Source organism: Heterocephalus glaber, unplaced genomic scaffold (genome assembly GCF_053883595.1).
Source record: "Heterocephalus glaber isolate CG9 unplaced genomic scaffold, H.glaber_assembly_v1.0 deba00001719, whole genome shotgun sequence".
NCBI lineage: Eukaryota > Metazoa > Chordata > Mammalia > Rodentia > Bathyergidae > Heterocephalus > Heterocephalus glaber.
The window spans coordinates 5,959,265-5,978,476 of NW_028258432.1; the positions used below are offsets into that span (position 1 = coordinate 5,959,265).

The 19,212-nt window shown below is 44.1% G+C and overlaps 1 protein-coding gene and 1 long non-coding RNA gene across 6 annotated transcripts; both read right to left on the reverse strand.

Annotated features, from left to right (window-relative positions):
• Positions 1 to 526: 526 nt before the first annotated feature.
• On the reverse strand, positions 527 to 11,828 carry Amer2 (APC membrane recruitment protein 2). Of its 4 annotated transcripts, none has more exons than XM_087199448.1 (3): positions 10,996 to 11,827; positions 9,723 to 10,773; positions 527 to 9,551 (listed from the first exon to the last, which is right to left on the reverse strand). In XM_087199448.1, exons 2-3 carry the CDS (start codon positions 10,666 to 10,668, stop codon positions 8,692 to 8,694), a joined length of 1,806 nt encoding a protein of 601 aa, XP_087055574.1. In that variant the 5' UTR covers positions 10,669 to 10,773; positions 10,996 to 11,827; the 3' UTR covers positions 527 to 8,691. The 4 variants fall into 4 exon arrangements, with proteins under 4 accessions (XP_087055574.1, XP_087055575.1, XP_004854890.1 ...); XM_087199449.1 differs by having other exon boundaries at positions 9,900 to 10,773; positions 10,996 to 11,822; XM_004854833.3 differs by having other exon boundaries at positions 527 to 10,770; positions 10,996 to 11,828.
• Positions 11,829 to 12,156: 328 nt separating this feature from the next.
• Positions 12,157 to 15,762, reverse strand: LOC110343939 (uncharacterized). 2 transcript variants are annotated; one of them, XR_015446614.1, is made up of 4 exons: positions 15,040 to 15,762; positions 13,804 to 13,952; positions 12,977 to 13,181; positions 12,157 to 12,442 (listed from the first exon to the last, which is right to left on the reverse strand). It is a non-coding gene; the product is annotated as an uncharacterized LOC110343939 (long non-coding RNA). The 2 variants fall into 2 exon arrangements; XR_002386201.2 differs by lacking the exon at positions 15,040 to 15,762 and adding an exon at positions 14,540 to 15,030.
• Positions 15,763 to 19,212: the final 3,450 nt, after the last annotated feature.

Here is a 19,212-nt window from a genome sequence, read left to right on the forward strand (position 1 = left end):
AATTTATGTAACTTTCAATTCTCATTTTCAAATACAAAATGGCACAACTTCATTATTCTGTACATTAAGTTTGAAAACACTATGGATTCAAACCTATTAGATAGAGGAAGTGGAAAACTTACCACCAAAAATGCAACAAGCAAAAAATAGAAAATAACTCTTTAGAAAGACTCCAGTGACCTTAATTTGGCTATTTCCTAACAATCACAGCAGATTAGCCAGCCTTATGAGTGATTATAAGGCTTGGAGATTTTCTAAGTAAAAGGCTCAGGGAAAAGATCAGAGTCAGAATTACAAATAGGCTTTACAAAAGGCAGCTGCCCAGATCAAACAATAATTTTTCACTTGTTTACAAAGTGTGAGAAGAAATATTGTCCTCTAGTTGGTCTTTCTACCAGCCATGCAAACATAAATACATACACACGCCCACCACACATCACTGTTGGCATCACTAGTATAATTCCTAAAAACTGAAAAGGCTAGAAATGAAGTTAATCTCGGAGAAAGAGCAACCAATAGAATTCACTTTAAATGCAAAGGAGCAACAAAATTTATTGGCTGGATTAAACACAACAGTTAAAATGGCAGCATTGTATATTCATGTTAAGATGGTCAAATGAAACAAGAAAAGTGCTATTAGCCCAAGCTTCTTACATTCAATAAAAGAGTGGCTATCAAAAACAGTAACATGCACAATGATACATATGCACAAAATGGAATTATATCAACAAATATACAAAATACCCAAAATAAAATATTTACAGTTTAAAAATATAAACATTGATTCATCTATCCCATTAAACCATTGGAGTGGAGAAAGGAGAAAAGATCCTATTGCTATTTAGAATCCTTTTGGAAACAAGTTTTGAAAACATAGAATTAATTCTAGGAGACAATTTTTGATGTTTTTCAGGGGTTTAACATTCTATTACAAAAATAATATCTATAAACCTACTAACAATTTTCCTCCTGTGCACAAAAATAATAAGCCAAAAGCTTGTCCTCAATGACATGCCTGACTTTCAGGAAAACTAATTATAGAAATGGAATTTTTCATTTGGGTTGTCTTTGTTGCTATTTTCAAATAACCTGCAATCCCTTATATTACACAGAGATACTTCATATAAATAACTTGGGCAAAACCTGAAGTTCACAATGAGCCTGACGGGTAGCTGGTGACAAGTGAAACGGACAGGAATTTACTTTGCCTATAATTCCAAGACCATCCCTGATATTCTTGATAAATCTACCACTATTAGATCCTTTATGTTCAGTTACATTTATCTTGGAAGCAATGAAGTGTTAGATAGTTGTTTGTTAGAGTTTCTCCTTCTTTGTTTAGAAATAAATGTGTTGTGGAGGAATATATGGTTATCACGAAGATATTTGAGAAGTTTTGCTAATTCCTTCAGGCTACCTGAGACCATTTCAATGACATGTTAACAAATATTTGTTGTGTATCTAATCTATGTCCCTATGCCATTGGACCAGCTATTTTTACTATTTTTTCTTTAGTTTATTAAGTGATCCAGGTCTGAAAGTGCCTGAGAAAGTTTAATGGATCTCAAATGATAGGAACCAATGCTACATGTTATTAGAAATGTAACTTCTCACATAGAACAGAAAGTTGCTCTATTTAATTATTGAATGGTTTCTGAAAATCACCCCAGTTTACAATTCAATAAAATAAACACTGCTATTGAATTACTCTGCTGATTCTCATTAAAATTAGATCTAAAATTCAGAAAAAAATTTGACCAAGTGTAGGTAGCCTATATGTCAACAAAATAATCTCATTAGTTGTGACAGCAATGCAAATTCAAAATGATTTTCTTTAAATACTGAGGCATCTTAATAGAGTCAGAAAAGCACAAGTTGCAATCTATTGAATCCACCATCAAAATTACATTACTGGTTATATTACTGACAAAACAGTTATTAGATTGTGAAATCTCTATACAGACCAGGTAGTGTGTAGGTCTAAAATAATTTATGAATGAGGCTCAAAATTTTGACAGGCCTAAGTGAGAAAAAAAATCCTGCTAGACTCCAAGATCTACCTTTAGACTTGTAAGTAAGTTAGATTATTTAAAGGTCATAAAGTACTTCTTTTTTTAAAAAAAAAGTTCACTTTTAACTAAAGTTATCATAATTTTCATAGTGTCCAACAACATAAAAATCTAGTTTGACTCTTGCTGTCCAGAACTTTGATCAGTTTCTTACTTAAAACAAGTAATTCAAAAATTAAACTTTATGGCTAAAGCAGATTTATCATCACAGCAGTACAGCATGAGCTATACAGTGAGATTTCTGGTTTCTGCCCAGTTACTTACTAAATTGATAGCTTTGGCCGAGATAATGTTTAACCTTCCTAAGTATCATTTTCTTCCTCTGAAGATGGAGCCAATAGATAGCTCACATGGTTCTTATGAACAATAAAGATAACAGTATAAAATAAAGCACAAAACATCATCCCTGCTACTGCAGTAAACACAGAGCTTATTCTAATTATTAGAATCAAATATAAAATACTCACATTCATGGTGGCTGATCAAGAATGTGTTCAGTAATTGTTAGTTGAATTAATGACTGAATCAGAAAACAAAGGCCAGGATTCAATAGCCATAGATGGAATATAGTATGCACCACTTCTCAAAGAAAGAAGTGCTTATTTTTAGAGTTCAGAATTATCTTAAGGCAAAGGAAAATCCAACTGGCTGCCATATAAGCAAACAACACAGGTAACAGATGTTGGTGAAGGTGTGGAGAAATTGGAGCCCTTGTATACTGTTGGTGGGAATGTAAAATGGTGTAGCTGCTGTAGAAATCAGGACTCAGCATCCTAAATATATTAAAAATAAAACTGTCCAGTGGTCCCACTTCTGGTCATTTATCCAATGGAATTGAAGTCAAGAACTTGAAGAGATATTTCCCCTCCCTTGTTCACTGTATCATTATTCACAATAGCCAACATACAGAGACAATCTATATGTCTGCCCACAGAGTGATGGATTGAAGAAATGTGGCCTACAATGGAATACTACTCAGTCTTTAAAAAGAAGTCAGTCCTGCAGTATACAACCACATGGATGAGCCTGGAGGACATTAAGTTCAGTGGAATGAGCCAGCCACACAAGGACAAATACTGCATGGTTCATTGAGGCATAGAGAGGTGGTTTTCAGGGGCTGAGGGAGGGGGAATGGGGAGTTGCTGATGAATGGGGGTAAAGTTTTAATTATGCCAAGATGAATAAATTCTAGACATCTGCAGTACAACAGTGCATCTGCAGCTAACAACACTGTTGTACACTTAAAAACCCATCAAGAGTGTAGATTTCATACTAAATAGTCTTACTATTATTTAAAAAACAAAAACAAATGAATCAACAACAGGCATGGAACACCCAAGGATAAGCATAGACTGGGCTTAAGGTCGGAAAACAAGTTAAGTGAGCTTGGAATGACTGAAGTCCTGTCAGGGAAGATGTATCACCATGACAACAGAAGAGATTTCTGTCGGTACTTTCCATGTTAATCCCCCAAAAGAGGACTATAGAAGGAGGAGCTCTTCCCAAAAGAAGTTGGTCAACTGTCAGTCTACTGACTCTAGAAGGGCAGCAGTTTCCCTGTGAGTGTCTGTGAGCACCATCCTCTTATGCATCAAACTAATTTCAGCTACATGGACATGGGTTAGCTTTTCGTATAGACAGCAAACTGCTAATGACTGCAGCATCTCTGAGCTGTTAACTTACCATATGATGGTAGAGAATTTATAGTCTTTTCCCAGAGACTAAGAAAAGAATGAGACACAGAGAGTCAGAGATGACAGAGAGGTGAGATAGGAGGAGGTTTGAGAAAAGAAACACAAAGGATGAATTAAATATATCACACTGGGGAAATAATGTCGCACCTCCCTATGGCTGGTAAGAGTACTGAATAAATACCAGTAGATCTTCTAGCAGTGCCCAACGCATAGTTAGCATTCAACAAACTTAATTGTTGTTAAATTATTATCTGTAGAGGAATTGGTGTAGCTTCATTCACCCCCTCTGTTTCACTCCACAAACTATAAGCAACAAATACCAAAAAAAAGTTAACATAGGTAAAATAAAAATGATTTTAATGAATATTGAGAAAATCCAGTTACAGCATAGCTATATGTGAGCCCCACGCTGAATGGGTTTTTATTAAGTATTAGATACAGCATATGTCCCATAAATATGTGTTGCACTGAATTCAAGTAAACATCAGTCAAAAACATTTCAGCACTGGAGGCTTCATAGCTATTTTAATCTTTCTATTTTCAGCTCAAGGAGGACCTCTTTTCTATAATAATGAAACTGGTCTTCTGAATCACCCTCTGAAAACATTATCTGCAGGGAGATAGTCAGGTTCCTTATAAGTGGCTATTGTTGAAACAAACTGTCTCCTTTAAGCCATTATCACAGTGGTAAGGCTTCTGAGAAGCCATTCGTGACAGCCATCACAAAGCCTTCAGAGCAAGACAAGGGTGCAAAATCAATGACCGTGTCTGGGGAGGAGCCACACGACTTACTATGCTGACAGTGGCAGTCTCCTTCTTTTTATGAAGTCAGTGTATGACTTTTGCCTTCCCATCTTGGTTGCCTAAGATACAGGCCTGCCCTACTAGCCCTTTCATCCCAAACTGTTTTATAAATATTTTTGTGTAAAGAATCAAAAATTTCTAAGGTTGAGTAAGACATTCATTCCTTGGTCTTCCTAGAGGAGGGAAGGGGGTTAACGGAAGCATTTGAGTTTTTCTTCTTCCATCTTGATTCTTTAACTGGCCATCTTGGTGAAAAGCAAAGGCAATGGAGATGCTTTTTTTCTTAGTAGTTTTTTTTTTCAGTGCTGGGGATTGAACCCAGGGTGTCACAAACACTAGGCAAGCACGCTACCACTGAGCTACATCCTCAGTCCAATAGTTTAAAATTCTTGAATTTCTTAACAGTAGAAAGGGAAGCAGAGTCAATGTGGGTGCCCTAGGACATGTCTCAGCAGAAACCAAGCATGGCAAAGACAAGTCCTTGTATTCATACGTCAAGAGAGAACTTCAGAGTGACTAACAAGCAAGGGATGCATTCCAACATGCTACTGTGGTCCAAACATGCTAACTCCATGTCAAGTGTCCCATTCCTGCTGTCTGAGGGCACCACACAACTATGGTGAAAATAAAATGGCAAAAAATTGCAGGAGTCAATCTCTACACAAAGCTCACAGTAAACAGTGGCCTTAAAATTTAACCTGATGATGATGATGTAAATAATAAAATCTTTTACACCATTCAAAGAAACCTTAACACCGGCTCTAGTCTTTTTTCCTTGATAATTGTGTCAGCAAAGGGCTATCTTCACATTTACTTAGATATCTGACAACTATTGAGATGAATGGATGAAGCCTTTAAATCTGGCAAGTCATTACTTTCATAGATTAAACACTTCGTATTTAAATAGGCAGATAATTTGTGGAAAATGTAGCTAAAGAAGGTCCTTAATGATCAATATTCCATTGTTTTTATTAAGTGAGATGACAAAAGTTTATTTCCTCTCATGATTATTTAAAATGTTATAATAAAATTTCTCCCACTTGGTGCTAATAGAAGAATAAAAGCAGCAACCGTCATCAGAACTAGAGCAGATGTTTCAAGTAGTATTGTATGCAATGCAGATATTAAAGTCAGGCTGTCTTTGTGGAGAAGTAGTAAACTAATAACTTCCCATCCAACAACTGACTTGGCTTTTCCCCCTCTGATTTGAGCAGTTCTTTAACCAAAGGGCATTAATCCACCAAGTATTTCAGGCTCGTACATATCAGGAAATGTGGTATGTGCCCATATGTAACCCTTCCCTTAAACCATCAGCAAATATAGGCCTATATGATCCTCCTAAGGTTATTAGAGGATGCATTAATAAAAATAGGCATGTACATCCAAAAAAATTCTAGAAAGCCATCTCCATAAGCACAAATAAGACAAAGTAGCTCTTAGAAGACGAAAGCAACTACAACCTTTTTCTCTGGTTAGAAAAAGTTGACCACCCATCACACCTCCCACCACTGCAGTGAGTTCCCACTAAGGGAGGAGGCCATTTAAAGTACTGCCTGAATCCTTCATTTGACTGGCATGGGTGCAATTCTTAGAGACATAGGGAGTCATTAAAACATAGAAAAAAGAAATAAAACAAGTTCTAAATCTTTCACAAGGAATTAATTGACAGGAGACATTAAACTGTGCTAATATTTTTCCTTACTTGCAAAGAGAAGACCGTGAAGTAGTATAAATGCAGAAAGAAGTCCCCAAATTCTGAAATCAAAAATAATTTCTCCTAGTGCTTTAGAAATATATTGCCTTTACTAAGATAATATTATCATCAGTTGTTCAGGTATTCTTCACTTTGCTGCACAGTTGAACAAATGAACAAATAAAACTCAGCAATGGAGTCATGCAATGAAGAATGTAATCCATGCAGGAAAATACACAAGAAGAATCCTTTGTTTTACAGCTAGAAATAAAATTTATGTTCTCTCTAATTTGCTGTAGTTTGAGTCTGAATTGTACAATCAGCATTAAATCAAATGTAAAGTCCTTTGTCAAAGGCAGAAACAATTTTCAAAATATTTCTAAATTTAAACAATTGTAGATGGTTTTTATTAGTTTGTACTCAATTGAGAACATGAGCACGTATGAGATGCTTGAATGAATTTCTAGTAGTGTGTTCAGAATGCTTAAGGCTATGTCTGCAGTAGGGCCTCCTGTATAGACAGGAAATTAACTATTAAAATGTTACTTTGAAATAACATTAAAGAACTGAGACAATGTAATAAAAAACCATTAAATTGACTCCTAAAGAAATTCAGCAAACCTATACCTCCTGTTCTAATTGAATCATTGCAAACTTAAAAGGAGGAACAACCTGCTTTATGTTACTGGCTCAAATTTGTTTTCCTTTGATACCCATTTATTTTGTTATTTCCTTTATATTTTTAAAATAGGTTTTCATATATTTAACTTGCCTTCTTTCCTTTACAAAACAGAAAATAAGCTTAAAAACAAAACAACAGTTCATTATTTAGTAATCTCTCTGAAAACGAGAGACACCCAAGTGTTTATGTCATTTGTATATGTTTGGTATCACTGGAATATGTGTAATCTTCCTACTATGACAAATTACCTCCACGTAGGAGCTCTGGCCTTTTGATCAGATACACTAGAGTGCATTTCAAAAAGGATATTAATTTAATCATTAGAGATTAATAGCATTCGAGGAACTGCTTCACTTTAGGCATTCAAACTAGCAAGACATGTAATAACCCTTTCTGAAATGAAAGTTTCAGCTGAAATATTAGAAAGATACATATAATTGAAACCATTTCTTTAAAAATCCTTAGCATGGTGCATTCATGATACATAAGCTTGTCAATGTATTCTGAACACACGTCTCACCCATAAGTCCATGAAGCAAAATTCAAATGACAGGAAAAACTGTATTTTTCTATTGTTTTTCACTATGTGCTCCTCATATTGGACCACTGAAGAAGTGTTGGATTCAAAATCTTATAACCAAGATTCTGAAAACTAGGGTTTGGGGTGAGAGACAGACTCTTATCCAAAACAAGGCAAAAGCATTCTTCTGGGACAGCCACACAATAGACTTTTTTTTTTTAAAGAACTAGGGACTTCATATAAACCAAAACCAAAACCAGCATTGCTTCAGGTTACAGTATATAAATGAATCTTGATGGTTTGGGGATGGTCATATCTAGCTATAAGACCAGATTTTAAATTCTAGGTTATTGACAGAGTATAAAATGTTAACAGTGGGATAAACTGTAAAATATGTATTATCTACACATGAGAAGGTTACAGTTTATAAATGCTAAAATATTGTATCTATTGGCATTTAGTGAAATCATTCCCTGATCCTGATTTCTGCACTAGGTGGGGGTAGGGGATTCAAAAACAAAAACAAAAAACAGAAAACAGAAAACCTATTCTGCAGGCTTTTTATTTCTGCCCAAAGGATCTCAAATAGTGAAACTAAAATCCTCCCTCATTTTCCTAGGGGTAAATCTTTACCTATTTGCATACCTGGCAACTGAAATTAGGGAACTTTTCTGCCAACCCACGATGCCCTTATTGGGTTGTTACCTGCCTCTTTCAGCTTTGTAGGTGATTTCCACACAGTGATACAACAAACCGTCTCTTTTTTTCCTGGAAAGAAAAAGGAAAGAAAGGAAGGAAGGGAAGGGTCCCTCCTCCAGTCTGCAGTGATCCCTCCAGGCCCTCTGACTCTAGCACAGCCAAGTACCCTGGCATGACTCTTACTTAGGTTTGGTTGTCTTGTTTTCTGCAAAGGCAAGTGAAGGTGACTTCTGAGTGTTCAGTGCGTTAAAGAAAAAAGAAAGAAAAAAGATTTTTAAAAAGATAAAAAGAGAAAAAAAAGTGCTCAAAAATAATTCTCAGGAACTTATCTTGAGAGGAGAATTCCAGGTAGAGCATCCCCCTCTCTGGTGTATCCTGCCCCTGTTCCCAGCCCAAGGACTCCGTGGCCCATGCTCAGGAGCAGGGAAGGTCCTAAATCACTTTCTTTAGGGGAAGCAAACTTCCCTTAGTGGTTTCCAGGAAAAGCTGTATTCCTGGAGATGCCACCCATCCACCTTGGCCTAGGGACCTCACAACTTTTTGGTACTGTCATGCAACGCTGCTGCCCGGAGGGTGGTCCCAGCCAAGCCCCGGTTACTGACCCTGCGGACCAGCACCTTGGAGACTGGGATTTTTGTTCTGCGCAACTCACTCTTGGCTGGTTGCTGATGCACAATGGGGTGGCTGGCTGGGAGGTTGGAGAGATGCTTGATGCTAATGGGGATCTTCGAGTCCTTCAGTAAACTTCCTGGTGTTCGCAGTGGGCAGGTGATGGTGCCTGGAGATACTGGCTTCAGTCGGGACGAGCAGGCCGTCTCCTCGCTGGCAGGAGGGACGGCAGGGCTAGCGTCGGGGTCCGCGTAGAGGTCGTAGAGCGCGTCGCCGCTGTCGCTGTCCCGGGGGATGCCCGCCTTCTTCCCGCTGTCGTCCTCTGGGCCAGGCGTGGAGTCCCAGTAGCCCTCATCACTGTTGGGGACGCCTTCTTGCGGCTCCTTCTCCGAGTGCTTGTGCTCCTCCTTCGGTTGCAGCTCGGTGGGGACCCAGTTGAGCCTCCGGCGCTTGACTGAGGACGCGTCCTTGGCCGCCTCCGCGCACCGGGCATCTTTGGAGGTCTCTGGCACCACCTTGGCTTCCGGGGCCATGGCCGCCTTTGCTGCCGCCTCTGGGGGTCCTTGCCCGTGGTCCTCGGTCTGGGACAACATGTCCCAGAATTCCTGGAGATAGGTGTCGTCCACCCCGTCCGGGCTGGCCATCTCCTCCCCTCCTCCTTGGTAAGCCACCACGCCTCCGGGGGTCTTTTTAGACAGGACTGGCTTGCCTGGCCCGGGGGCCTGCTTGTCACAGCTGGGACCTGCCTCTTCCTCGGGGTCTGCAATAATATCTCCGCAGCCTGTAAGAGAGTCAAAGCTTTTCAGTGAAGTCACGTCAGAAAACATCAAACAAATACGATCGGCCGATGGGTCTGAGGGTGGATCGACAGAGGAAGGGTCGGGGACGGCGGACGCCCGGCCGCTGCCTCCCTCGGAGTCGACCAGGGGGACGGTCTTTCGCGCCACGTCACCTGTCCTGGAAGCGTCCTCGGCCACCACCGCGTGCGCCTCGCCAGCTCCCGGCTCCCAGTGCCCCGCCGCGTCCTCTGACCGCGGGCTGCTGTCGTGGGCGTCCCCGGGGCTCGGGGCCTCGCCCTCCGGGGCACGATCGGCGGCAGCGGGCGCCTGCCGTCCCCCTCCGAGCTCACCTGCTGGGTGTCGCGGGGCGTCCTGGGCGCGGGGCGGCTCCTCCTTGACGCACTCCAGGCTGGCGGCGAGCGAGCCGGGCAGGACCAGGATCCCCGGAGCGGCCGCGCGCGCCGGCCTCGGCCCCTCGCCCCCGCCGGCGCCGCCGCGCTTGTCCTTCTTGTGCCAGCGCAGGCTGCTGAAGATGCCTTTCAGCCCCCTCTTTTGTTTGCCGCCAGCCTTGCTCGCGTCCGCTGGGTCCCCCTTGCCGGGGTCCGGCCTCCCGTTCTTTTTCAGCAGGGAGAAGAAGCTGTGGGACTTGGCCACGGAGCCGGGGGCCAGCGAGCCCAGGCCGGGCGCGGCGGCTCTGGGGGGCCCGGGGTTCGGCCGAGCCCCGCCGCCCTCTCCCGCCCCGCGCGGCTCCTCCTTCCTGCCGCCCTCCAGCACCACCACCTCGGCCAGCCCGTCGTGGGTCCTGCTCCTCGCCATCCCCGTCGTCGGAGCCGAGCTTTTCCCATCCCCTTTGTTTTTGACCCCAAAAATGCTGGGCATGGTGCCACCCGATTTCCTCTTCTTGAATAATTTGAAAGCAGCTTTATTAATCTTCCCCGACGGCGGCGGCTCGGCGGCCGGCGTTTCCGCGGCACCATCACAATGCAAGTCCATGTCTGCCGCGAGGGTCCCAGCACCGGCCTCCTCCTTCCTCCTGCAGACCCCCGCGGGCGCGCGATCGCAGCAGCGCGCGCTGACAGCCCCGCCGCCGCTGCCGCCGCTGCTCCTGCCCGTCTCCATGGAGACCGAGCGGATCGGCGCTGTCGTCAGCCGCGGGCTCGCGCCAGGCCACTGTCATCCGCGCTCTAAATCAACCTGAGCCGCTCTCGCCGCTGCGCTCTGCTGCTGCAAAAGAACGCACATCAAAGACCATCTCCCCTCCCTCGAAGGGCTTATATAATACCCTAACCCACTTCCATTCCTCCGGACTCCGCGCTGCACAGGGCTTTTGGTTTTCTAATTTTCATCCCCCCCACCCCTTGTAGCAAAAGACTGCAGCGCAGCCTCCTGCCAGTGGCAGAAATTCAAGTCGCAATCATGGAATTCGAAGTCCCTCATTTCACTCACCTTCAGGTTCCTCCTCTCCACTCGCTTTCTGGACGCCCAATCGTGGATCACCAAATGCCCACAGAGAGGACAACAATGCTCATTCCTTCTATCACCTATCCTGGACTTCCTGCATCTTCCTGTCTGCAAGTCCTTTTTGTCCGTCCTCCACACGTGGGTGCTAAGCCCAGAAGGCACTTAGCATATCTGTTTTCATCAGTGTCCGGTCCAGGGCTGACCTTCAGTTTGATGCTGCATTCTTGTTATTGTCGATCTGATTCTTCTCATAAAAGCATCAGCCATCAGCCGATCAGCAATACCAATTAGCAACTTCTAGCTATGCAAGTGCCACAGCCCTGTGAGCTGGAAGCTGACTAGTCCTTTGGGGCAACCCCGGCATTTACCCCAGACTCCAGCAACCAGGGGCTGAAGTCCCCGAAGTGCCTGCCCAGGCCATCTTGGTCCTAGTAGATGAGCTGATGGGGAACATAGCTTGGGAATCTCAGGTCCACTCCACAGGTGGGCCTTGGTGTCCCAGGGTCAGCCTTTTCCTTTTTCACTGGGGTACTGGTTTTGTGCAGTCCCTGCTGCTGCCCGGACCTTGGACTCCCCCAAGGCTGACAGCTTCCTTCTCCCACTGGGCAGCAAAAGCCTGGCAGGGGTCCTTGAGTGCCTGGGTGACTGTAGCTACTCTGATCCACCTGGTGTGAAGAAAAGGAAAATCTCTTTCTCGGGAACAGCCCGATCTGCAGGATCTTTTCTGTGCTGATTTGAAGATGGCTGGTGTTATCTATCATACCTCGACGTCTGTTTTCGTGTTCCTGCTGAGGGCTTATTGGTAAAAATAGAAGAAACTTGGAGAAGCATGAACATACTTACACAATATAGGATTTATATGTTGTATATTCTTTAACATTATTTCTTAAGGACTAATTAGACAAAATATTTGTATATACCCAAATAGTCTTTTTCCTACTCATCGTGAATTTCTTGTTTTTTATTCCTGGTACTGGGGGTGGAACCCAGGCCTCGCACATGCTAGGCAAGTGCCCTACTACTCAGCTACACTCCCAGCCTTGAGCTTCATTTTTATTATGTGTGGTTTTCATTATGCTAAGAAATCCCAATCTTCATGCGTTTAAGTGGGAGTTTTGCTGGTAACAGTCATTGGCCATTGTGATTTCTATAGTCATGATATATATCTATATAGATATATAGATATATATGGGGAGAGAGAGAGAGAGAGAGAGTGTGTGTCTGGTTAATAAAACAATGAGTCAGGGAGTTTAGGATTAGGTCAGGTTTTTATTCCCAGAATTCTAATCCCATCAGTTCTTTCCTAATGTTAACATACATCTCTTCCCTGAACAGGACACAAAGCTGAGACAAAGAGGCGTTTCCCAATTTTAACCGATCTCTTGATGAATCAGAGTCCTAGTTGCTCCACAGAGAGACCAGGGATGAGGAACTATAAAGAGAAATTCATTTATTTCTTCACAATTTTCGGAGAACAATTAGCAGACCCCCCCACACACACACATACACACAACATGCACACCAGTTGTTTCAAACTGTGGGTTGCTACGTAAGTGTGTCAGTTTATGCTGGGATCAGGGGAGAACAAATTAGTCTATAAAAACCTCTACTTCTCCATCCCTGAGCCTGAGAATTGGAGGAAGGTGGCCTGCTTACCCAGTGGGGAATTCTCACCTACCAGGACAGGCCAAACACCACTCTAATTTACATAAGAATCCTTGAGCCCCCTGGGAGAAAGTTGGCAGAGGCTGTTGGGATGGATGTCACCCCTTTGGGACAACCACACTGAGGCAAAGAGAAAGAGACAAAGTGGCCCTCAGTCTAGGGAAGGTGCCTTGTGGGGAATCCTTTTTCCTGAGGCAGAAGGAAGCCAGCAATGGGCCCAGAACCCTGTCTCCTCCACCTAAGGTGCTCGTTCTGGGACTGCCAGAAAGAAGGGAGTGAGGTCAGCTAATAAGGAACTTACCAGAAGAACCAGACAGTAAGAAGAGAGGGTGAGGAGCAGCATGGTTTGATGGTTAGCATCACAGTCAGACTGTTGGGGAGAAGACTAAAGTCAAAGGCTTTGCTATGAACCACCAACGAGATTCATCCAGACCTGAGATTGCTGTTCACAGTCAAGGCCAAAGGAGGCAGAGATCACACTGGAACAAAATGGAAATTTCTCTTTTCTGAAAGACAGACAAGATAGTGAAGATAATTTTGCCAGAGGCACTCCAGTTTTTATAAAATCTTCTATTCTTTCTCCCACACAGCTTCAATTTAGAGTGAAGGAAAATGAGAGTAGGAAGGATAGAGAATGCAGCTGGGGAAAATATTTGGGGCCAAAGTTGTTCTGAAACAGTACAGTACTTCACAAATGTAAACAGCAACTACATTTGGCTGGAAGACACATATGAGCTTTTCTCTTTGGGGGGGGGCAGAAGAAAATGTTTGTTGCTGAGTGGAGGCTTTTGTCTTTGGGCAACCAGCCTCTCTGGAGGATGACAGTAAAACAAGAAAAAAGGTAAGGGAAACCCAAAGAGGGATGTTTGAGAGCTAAGCAATGTGTCATTTCCTGTTTAGGGTGTCTTCTCACCGCTGAGCACTTGTCTCTGTCCTAAGCTTGCATAGTGAATTTTCTCTCTTAGGTGAAAGGGCCTAGGTGAAGGGCAGCCCTTAGTGGTGGTGTCTGCTTACTGTGTGGGTCTTTCCAAATCACAGCATTCCCCACTAAAAAGATCCCTGGCCTCACTCTAAATTTACCTTGAGTCTTGAAGGGATACTGTTTAATCAGAGGCTGGGAAATGATACCTGAGTTGAGACCAGTGCCGCCCATCTGAAGACCATGCTGCCAATCTGAACCCCGGCCCAGTCTGAAGTGTCCAGCTCCCTGCTCCTGTCCATTCCTTCCTGTGATTTTCCTCCACAGTGAGCTCCAGAGCAGTGATGCCAGCGAGGCCCTGCAAATGTCAAGCCCATCAGCAGAGCCTCAGAGTCACCAGCCTTCATCACCCCCCTGCTGTGGACTCTGTCCAGTGTTCAAAGCCTGTCCTTGCTCTCACACAAGCTGAAACCACAGTGTGAAGTGTGCAGTGCCAGGAGGGAGATGTTTGGGTGTTCCTCGCAGGGAGCCCAGTCCAGGATGCGATGCACCTGGTGCTTTTCCGTACCCTCCTTGCCCAGAAAACGAGGCTGCTGGCCAGGGCAGGCAGGATGGGGACTGGAGACATCTGAGCACAGGGAGTCCTAAGCTGGACTAAAGTTCTTATATTTTCTTTAAGCATATTTTGATTCCTGGTTTTTCCCAAATATCAGCTTTCATTGTGGGTTTATAGCTTCTCTGTGTCCAGGTTTATTCAGGAAAGAAATTCATTTCTAATTTATAATATGTAGTGTAAAACCCCAGCACAATTCATAATTTTCCACATTAACCTCAGGGCACACTTGAGGCTGTGGAGCAGAAAGAGCTCATCTCAGGAGGAGGCAGAATCCCACACTGGCTCTAGAGCCATCAAAAGCTTGGGAGTGAGCAGTTCTGGTTCATCACCTGTCTCCTAGGTCCAGCCCCCATGGGTTTGCACTTGGATTCTAGGTAGGCAAGAGCAGATGACAGCAAAGTGAGTGCTTCTGCATAACACTGGTGGGTCCAAGGGGTTACAGGCCAGGCAGCAGCTGATAGCCTTTGGAGAACAGTGGTGTGTCCAGTACTGCAGCTGCCCTAACAACTATCACAAACTAGGTCACTTAAAACAATAGAAATTTAGCCTCATAGCTCTGTTGGCCAGCAGTTCCAGATCAAGGTGGCAGCATTGCCTTTTACTTCTGCAGGTAAGAGGGAGAATCAGTCCCGTGACTGGCTGCTAGCTTCTGGTTGCTGCCAACAATCCTTGGTATCCCTTGGCTACAAGATACATCATTCCTGAGATGATCCTGCCTCCATCATCATAGGATGATCCCTTTCATATCTGTCTGTGACACTACTCCTCTTCTCACAAGGAAACCAGCAATACTGGATGAAGAGCCTGTCTTACACTGGTATAATCTTACCTTAACTTATGTCTTAGTTACAATTGCAAAGACCGTATTTTAAAATAAGGTCCTATTCATAGATGCCAGCCTTGGACTCAGGCTTTGGTGGCTTCAATGGTGCCAGCAGGTGTGGGCCCTTGGCAGATCTCAGGATCACGATGGCCCTGCTGGGGCTGCCAGCAATGTGGGACAGTACCATTGTCATCCAGAGTAAACAAGAGAGAAAACAGTATCAGCCAAGAAGAGCAGATGCTGCCCTACAGTGCGACACTCCGATGTCCTTCCCCCAGGATTGTCTGGGAGAAATGTAAGAGGGACAGCAGAGTTCTCACATTATGGAGAAGGCGAAACAAGAGAAACTCTGTATGTGGCTCGGACTGATCTCCTCCCACTGCACCTAAGCCGGAGTAGCCTGAGAAACACCTTGGCTCACAGCATCACACCATTCTCTTTTCCCAGCCACTCCCTTTGCTCCTGCTCTGCTATCTTGCTAGAGTCACTCTTAGAAGATACTCTGTCTCAAACTGGAGAGCAGGATGGGATCTCTTCGGCTGTCACCACTAAGGCAGATACAGTGAAGCCAGAACAGGCAGAATGAGGTCAGAGAGCAGCGAGTGTGCAGAAAGGATGCCAGGCCTGGTGCGGATAAAAGCAGCACCACAGGGCAGCTGGACTAGGAGTGGGGGTCTTCATCTAGTTGAAGAGGGCCACAGTTGAGAATGAGGACACAAGGCCAAGGAATGGGGGTTAGAAGGGGCCACAGAATCCATCTGCATCACAATGGAACATCCATCAAGAGCCCTGGCAACTGCCCCTCAGGTACCTTTCTCAGAGAAACTCTACTCTGCCTTCACTTCTGGATGCAGTCATCGTCACACACTGGCCTTGGTCCAGCCCTCTCAGCAGACAGGCAATGCGCACAAATCACCTGGGCCCGCTGAAGTGGCCCTTTCTGCCTATGTTCCTTGTCCCCCATTCCCAGACACTGAGCAAGCATCACAATCCTGAGACCCTTGTGGAATCACTCACCCCTTTTCCTAGCCATTTCCACTTCTGTTTAAGAGACAGGAGAAAGTTCTCATTTTCTCATGCCACTCTGGGAAGGCCCCTGACCTTTATCGTAAGATCCTCTCCTGTCCCTGCCATGATAGCCCTGGGGACATCCACAAGAGTTCCAGACAGTAGCAGCAACTCTCTACTCTCGAGTTTCCAAGGTCATGGTGAGCAGGGGGTCTCCTCCCCAGACCTTCGCAGATAACCTTGGTGGAGTGCACAGAGTGCAACAAGCAGAGCCCCTTCCTAAAGACCAGATTCTCACACTCTCTGGGAAGTAGGTTCACTGTGCACAGGAATCAGTTCAGAAAGGACTCTAATTACCTCTCTAGTGCCATACGCCAGTATCAGTCCATGTGCATGTGCGTGGTAAGACAGAAAACTTACACAACAAATTGTATGAGGCAACTTCATTCCTCACAGATAGGCAGCAAAGAACAATAGAAGCCTAGAATTTAGGACAAAGCCAGTCCCCTAAGGCTCAGCAAAACTTCGTAGGACAGGTGGAGTCTCACCGTGTGTGTGTCTTATATACAGCACTGAAGCAGACAGACCCTGAAAGCCCTCTCCACCCGGTGTTCTATATCCAGTGGCGATGGACTTGTTGGACTAAAGTGTTGCTGGACATCCTGTTTTAGAAGGAGCAAGAATGGAGCCTAGGCCGTTCTGACCAGTTTACACTTATTTTAAGATGTGCGTTTCCAGGACCCTCTATGGTTACTCTGAGAACAACTAGTGAAAAGGAGGGGGAAAGTTGGTCTTCAAGGCCCTCTGGGGACTTGTTCTGCACTTTCTTTTTCTTTCTTTTCTTCAATTCCTAAAGTCTTGGGGTCTTAATTCATCTGGATAGGAGATAAAACTGCATCCAGACCAATGATACATTCTCTAAAACTTATTGCTTAAGTCAAGTTCTTGGCTCTGGAAATTCAAATGACTGTGAATTTTGCAAACAAGCAAACAAAACTTTTTCCCCCAAAGACATTGCCACAGGCTTCAAAAGTATATTTTGAATTCTAAAAGCTGAGCCTTATCATTTTTTTCTGTATTGCTGCCTACTTATTCCCTTATCCTCTAGCCCCCTACATGTTCCTGACAGCCTATACACAACATACAAATGCACTTGCTCTTCTAGTCTATTCTCCAACAATTCTGAACACATTCCCCAAATGTGTCTCTGTCTTCCTGCTTGTATATATACTGCAGTTATTCCTGGGATACTATTGTCCCACCTGTGCAACTAATGAACTGCTAAGCATGCCCTGTGTAAAGGCTGGGACACCGGATCCTCTGTGCCTCTCAGATTTTCATGTTATGTCACATGAAATCCTCAGACCATTTTCTACACAGTGTCAATCATCATTGTGCCCCAGAATGCACTTCCCATTAATTGGCTCTGACTTTTAGGGAACAGAGATTGTGAAGAGAGTGAAATGTGTGATTCTCCCTCTCTGTGATGTGCGAAGTGGCAGAGTGGCTGCTGAGTATCTCCATCGTCTCCAACAGAGACTGATGACTTAGCTTCTGGGGCTGCATCTCCCCAGATCTTTTGAGTCAAGGTGGGTGATCTTCGTTGGTAGTTAGCGTATAACTTGGGATTGAGCTAGCCAGACCCTAAGATATGATGTGTTGACTAAAAGAAGTCTATTTCTTACTCCCTGTTTCAGGCCATTGGACAGCAATGACAGTACTGTCGGCTGGGTGGCAAGGGAAGGTTCAGTTGGGAAAGGGAACAAAGGAGGGGAGAGGGGGAAGCGAAGGGAGGGAATAGAGATAAAGAATAAAAAAGAATGGAAGAAAAACAATATAAACAAAGTTTTGTAAAGGGAGAAGGGAACAAGGATTAAAGGAAAGGGAGGGAAATGGGTAGAAAATAATTAAGATATGTGATATACACGTGCAAACTCCCTATGATGAATGTGATCATTATGTATGTCAAAAGTGTACCAATAGAATTAATTTTTCAAAAGGTCCAAGATCAAGGTACTTATGAATTTGTGTTCTGGTGAGGGTTTGGCCTTATGGTTCATAGATGGCATTTTCTAAATGTCTTTACATGGTACATGCTCCCTTGGGCCTACCTTATAAGAGCACTAGTCCCACCCAGGAAGGCTGCACCCTCATAACCTAATCACCTTCTCACCTGCCTCTTAATACCATTACCTCAGAGGTTAGGATTTTGACATATGGACTTCTGGAGGGCACATTCAGACCACAGGTCTCACCTACCAGTCCTAGGTACATAGTGAAGTCAGAGGGATGGGTTCCATGCAGTCATGAAGTCATTCAGGGTTCCAGGTTTTACCCCTTTGTGTCTCCCTTGGGATCTTGTTGCCATCTATGTCTAGCCAGTGGAAGGAGAAAGAAATGCTGAAAGAAGCAGACCCATTTCTTAAAAGCTTTGACTCAGACATGGTATAAACCAGTGTGCCTCACATGGTCACATCTGTGAGAGAGAGTGGGAAATATGTTCTAACCATGTGCCTGGTCACATTCCTAGTTCTACAGAAGGAGAGAACAGCTTAGAGCAGGCAACTAGCAGAATCTGCCATGTTCCTGCACGCAGCTGTGCTGGGGAGGGGCACCTCCCATCTCCTCAGTGGGCTTCCTTCTTCCCAAGACAATATATTCACTCTCAGGACCCGCATGCTCCAAAGTCTACCTCTCACCCAAATCTAGGGAAAGCCTGAAACACCCGCTCTTAGCTCCAGAATAAGCCCTCTAAACTTCTTCACCTGCTCTTAGTTACTTGTTTTTCTTGACTTAACCAGCTTCATCTGTTTGTAGTCACTTGCTAACCCCTCTGATGAGCACGTAATGATGGCAACAGTTGCTCAAGCTTGGTCATGCCTCAGTCCATAGATATTCATACATCCTATCTTTGGGAAGGCTGACTCGAGGCCTATTCTCTGGGTGAATAAGCTTTCTTTTCTGCAATACTCATCCTTTCAATGATGGGCATACTGCACAATGGGTAAACAGGCCTTTTGGATACACTGCTGTCAGCTCTCCTCTACCCTTTGGCTTTCTCCTTAGAGGAGAATATTTTGGGTTAAAGCAAATGCTTTTAGTAACTGATAGAATAGACTAAATGCCTGACAATGAGTATTTCCAGCTCCAGAGTATCTCAGGAGGGCTTCC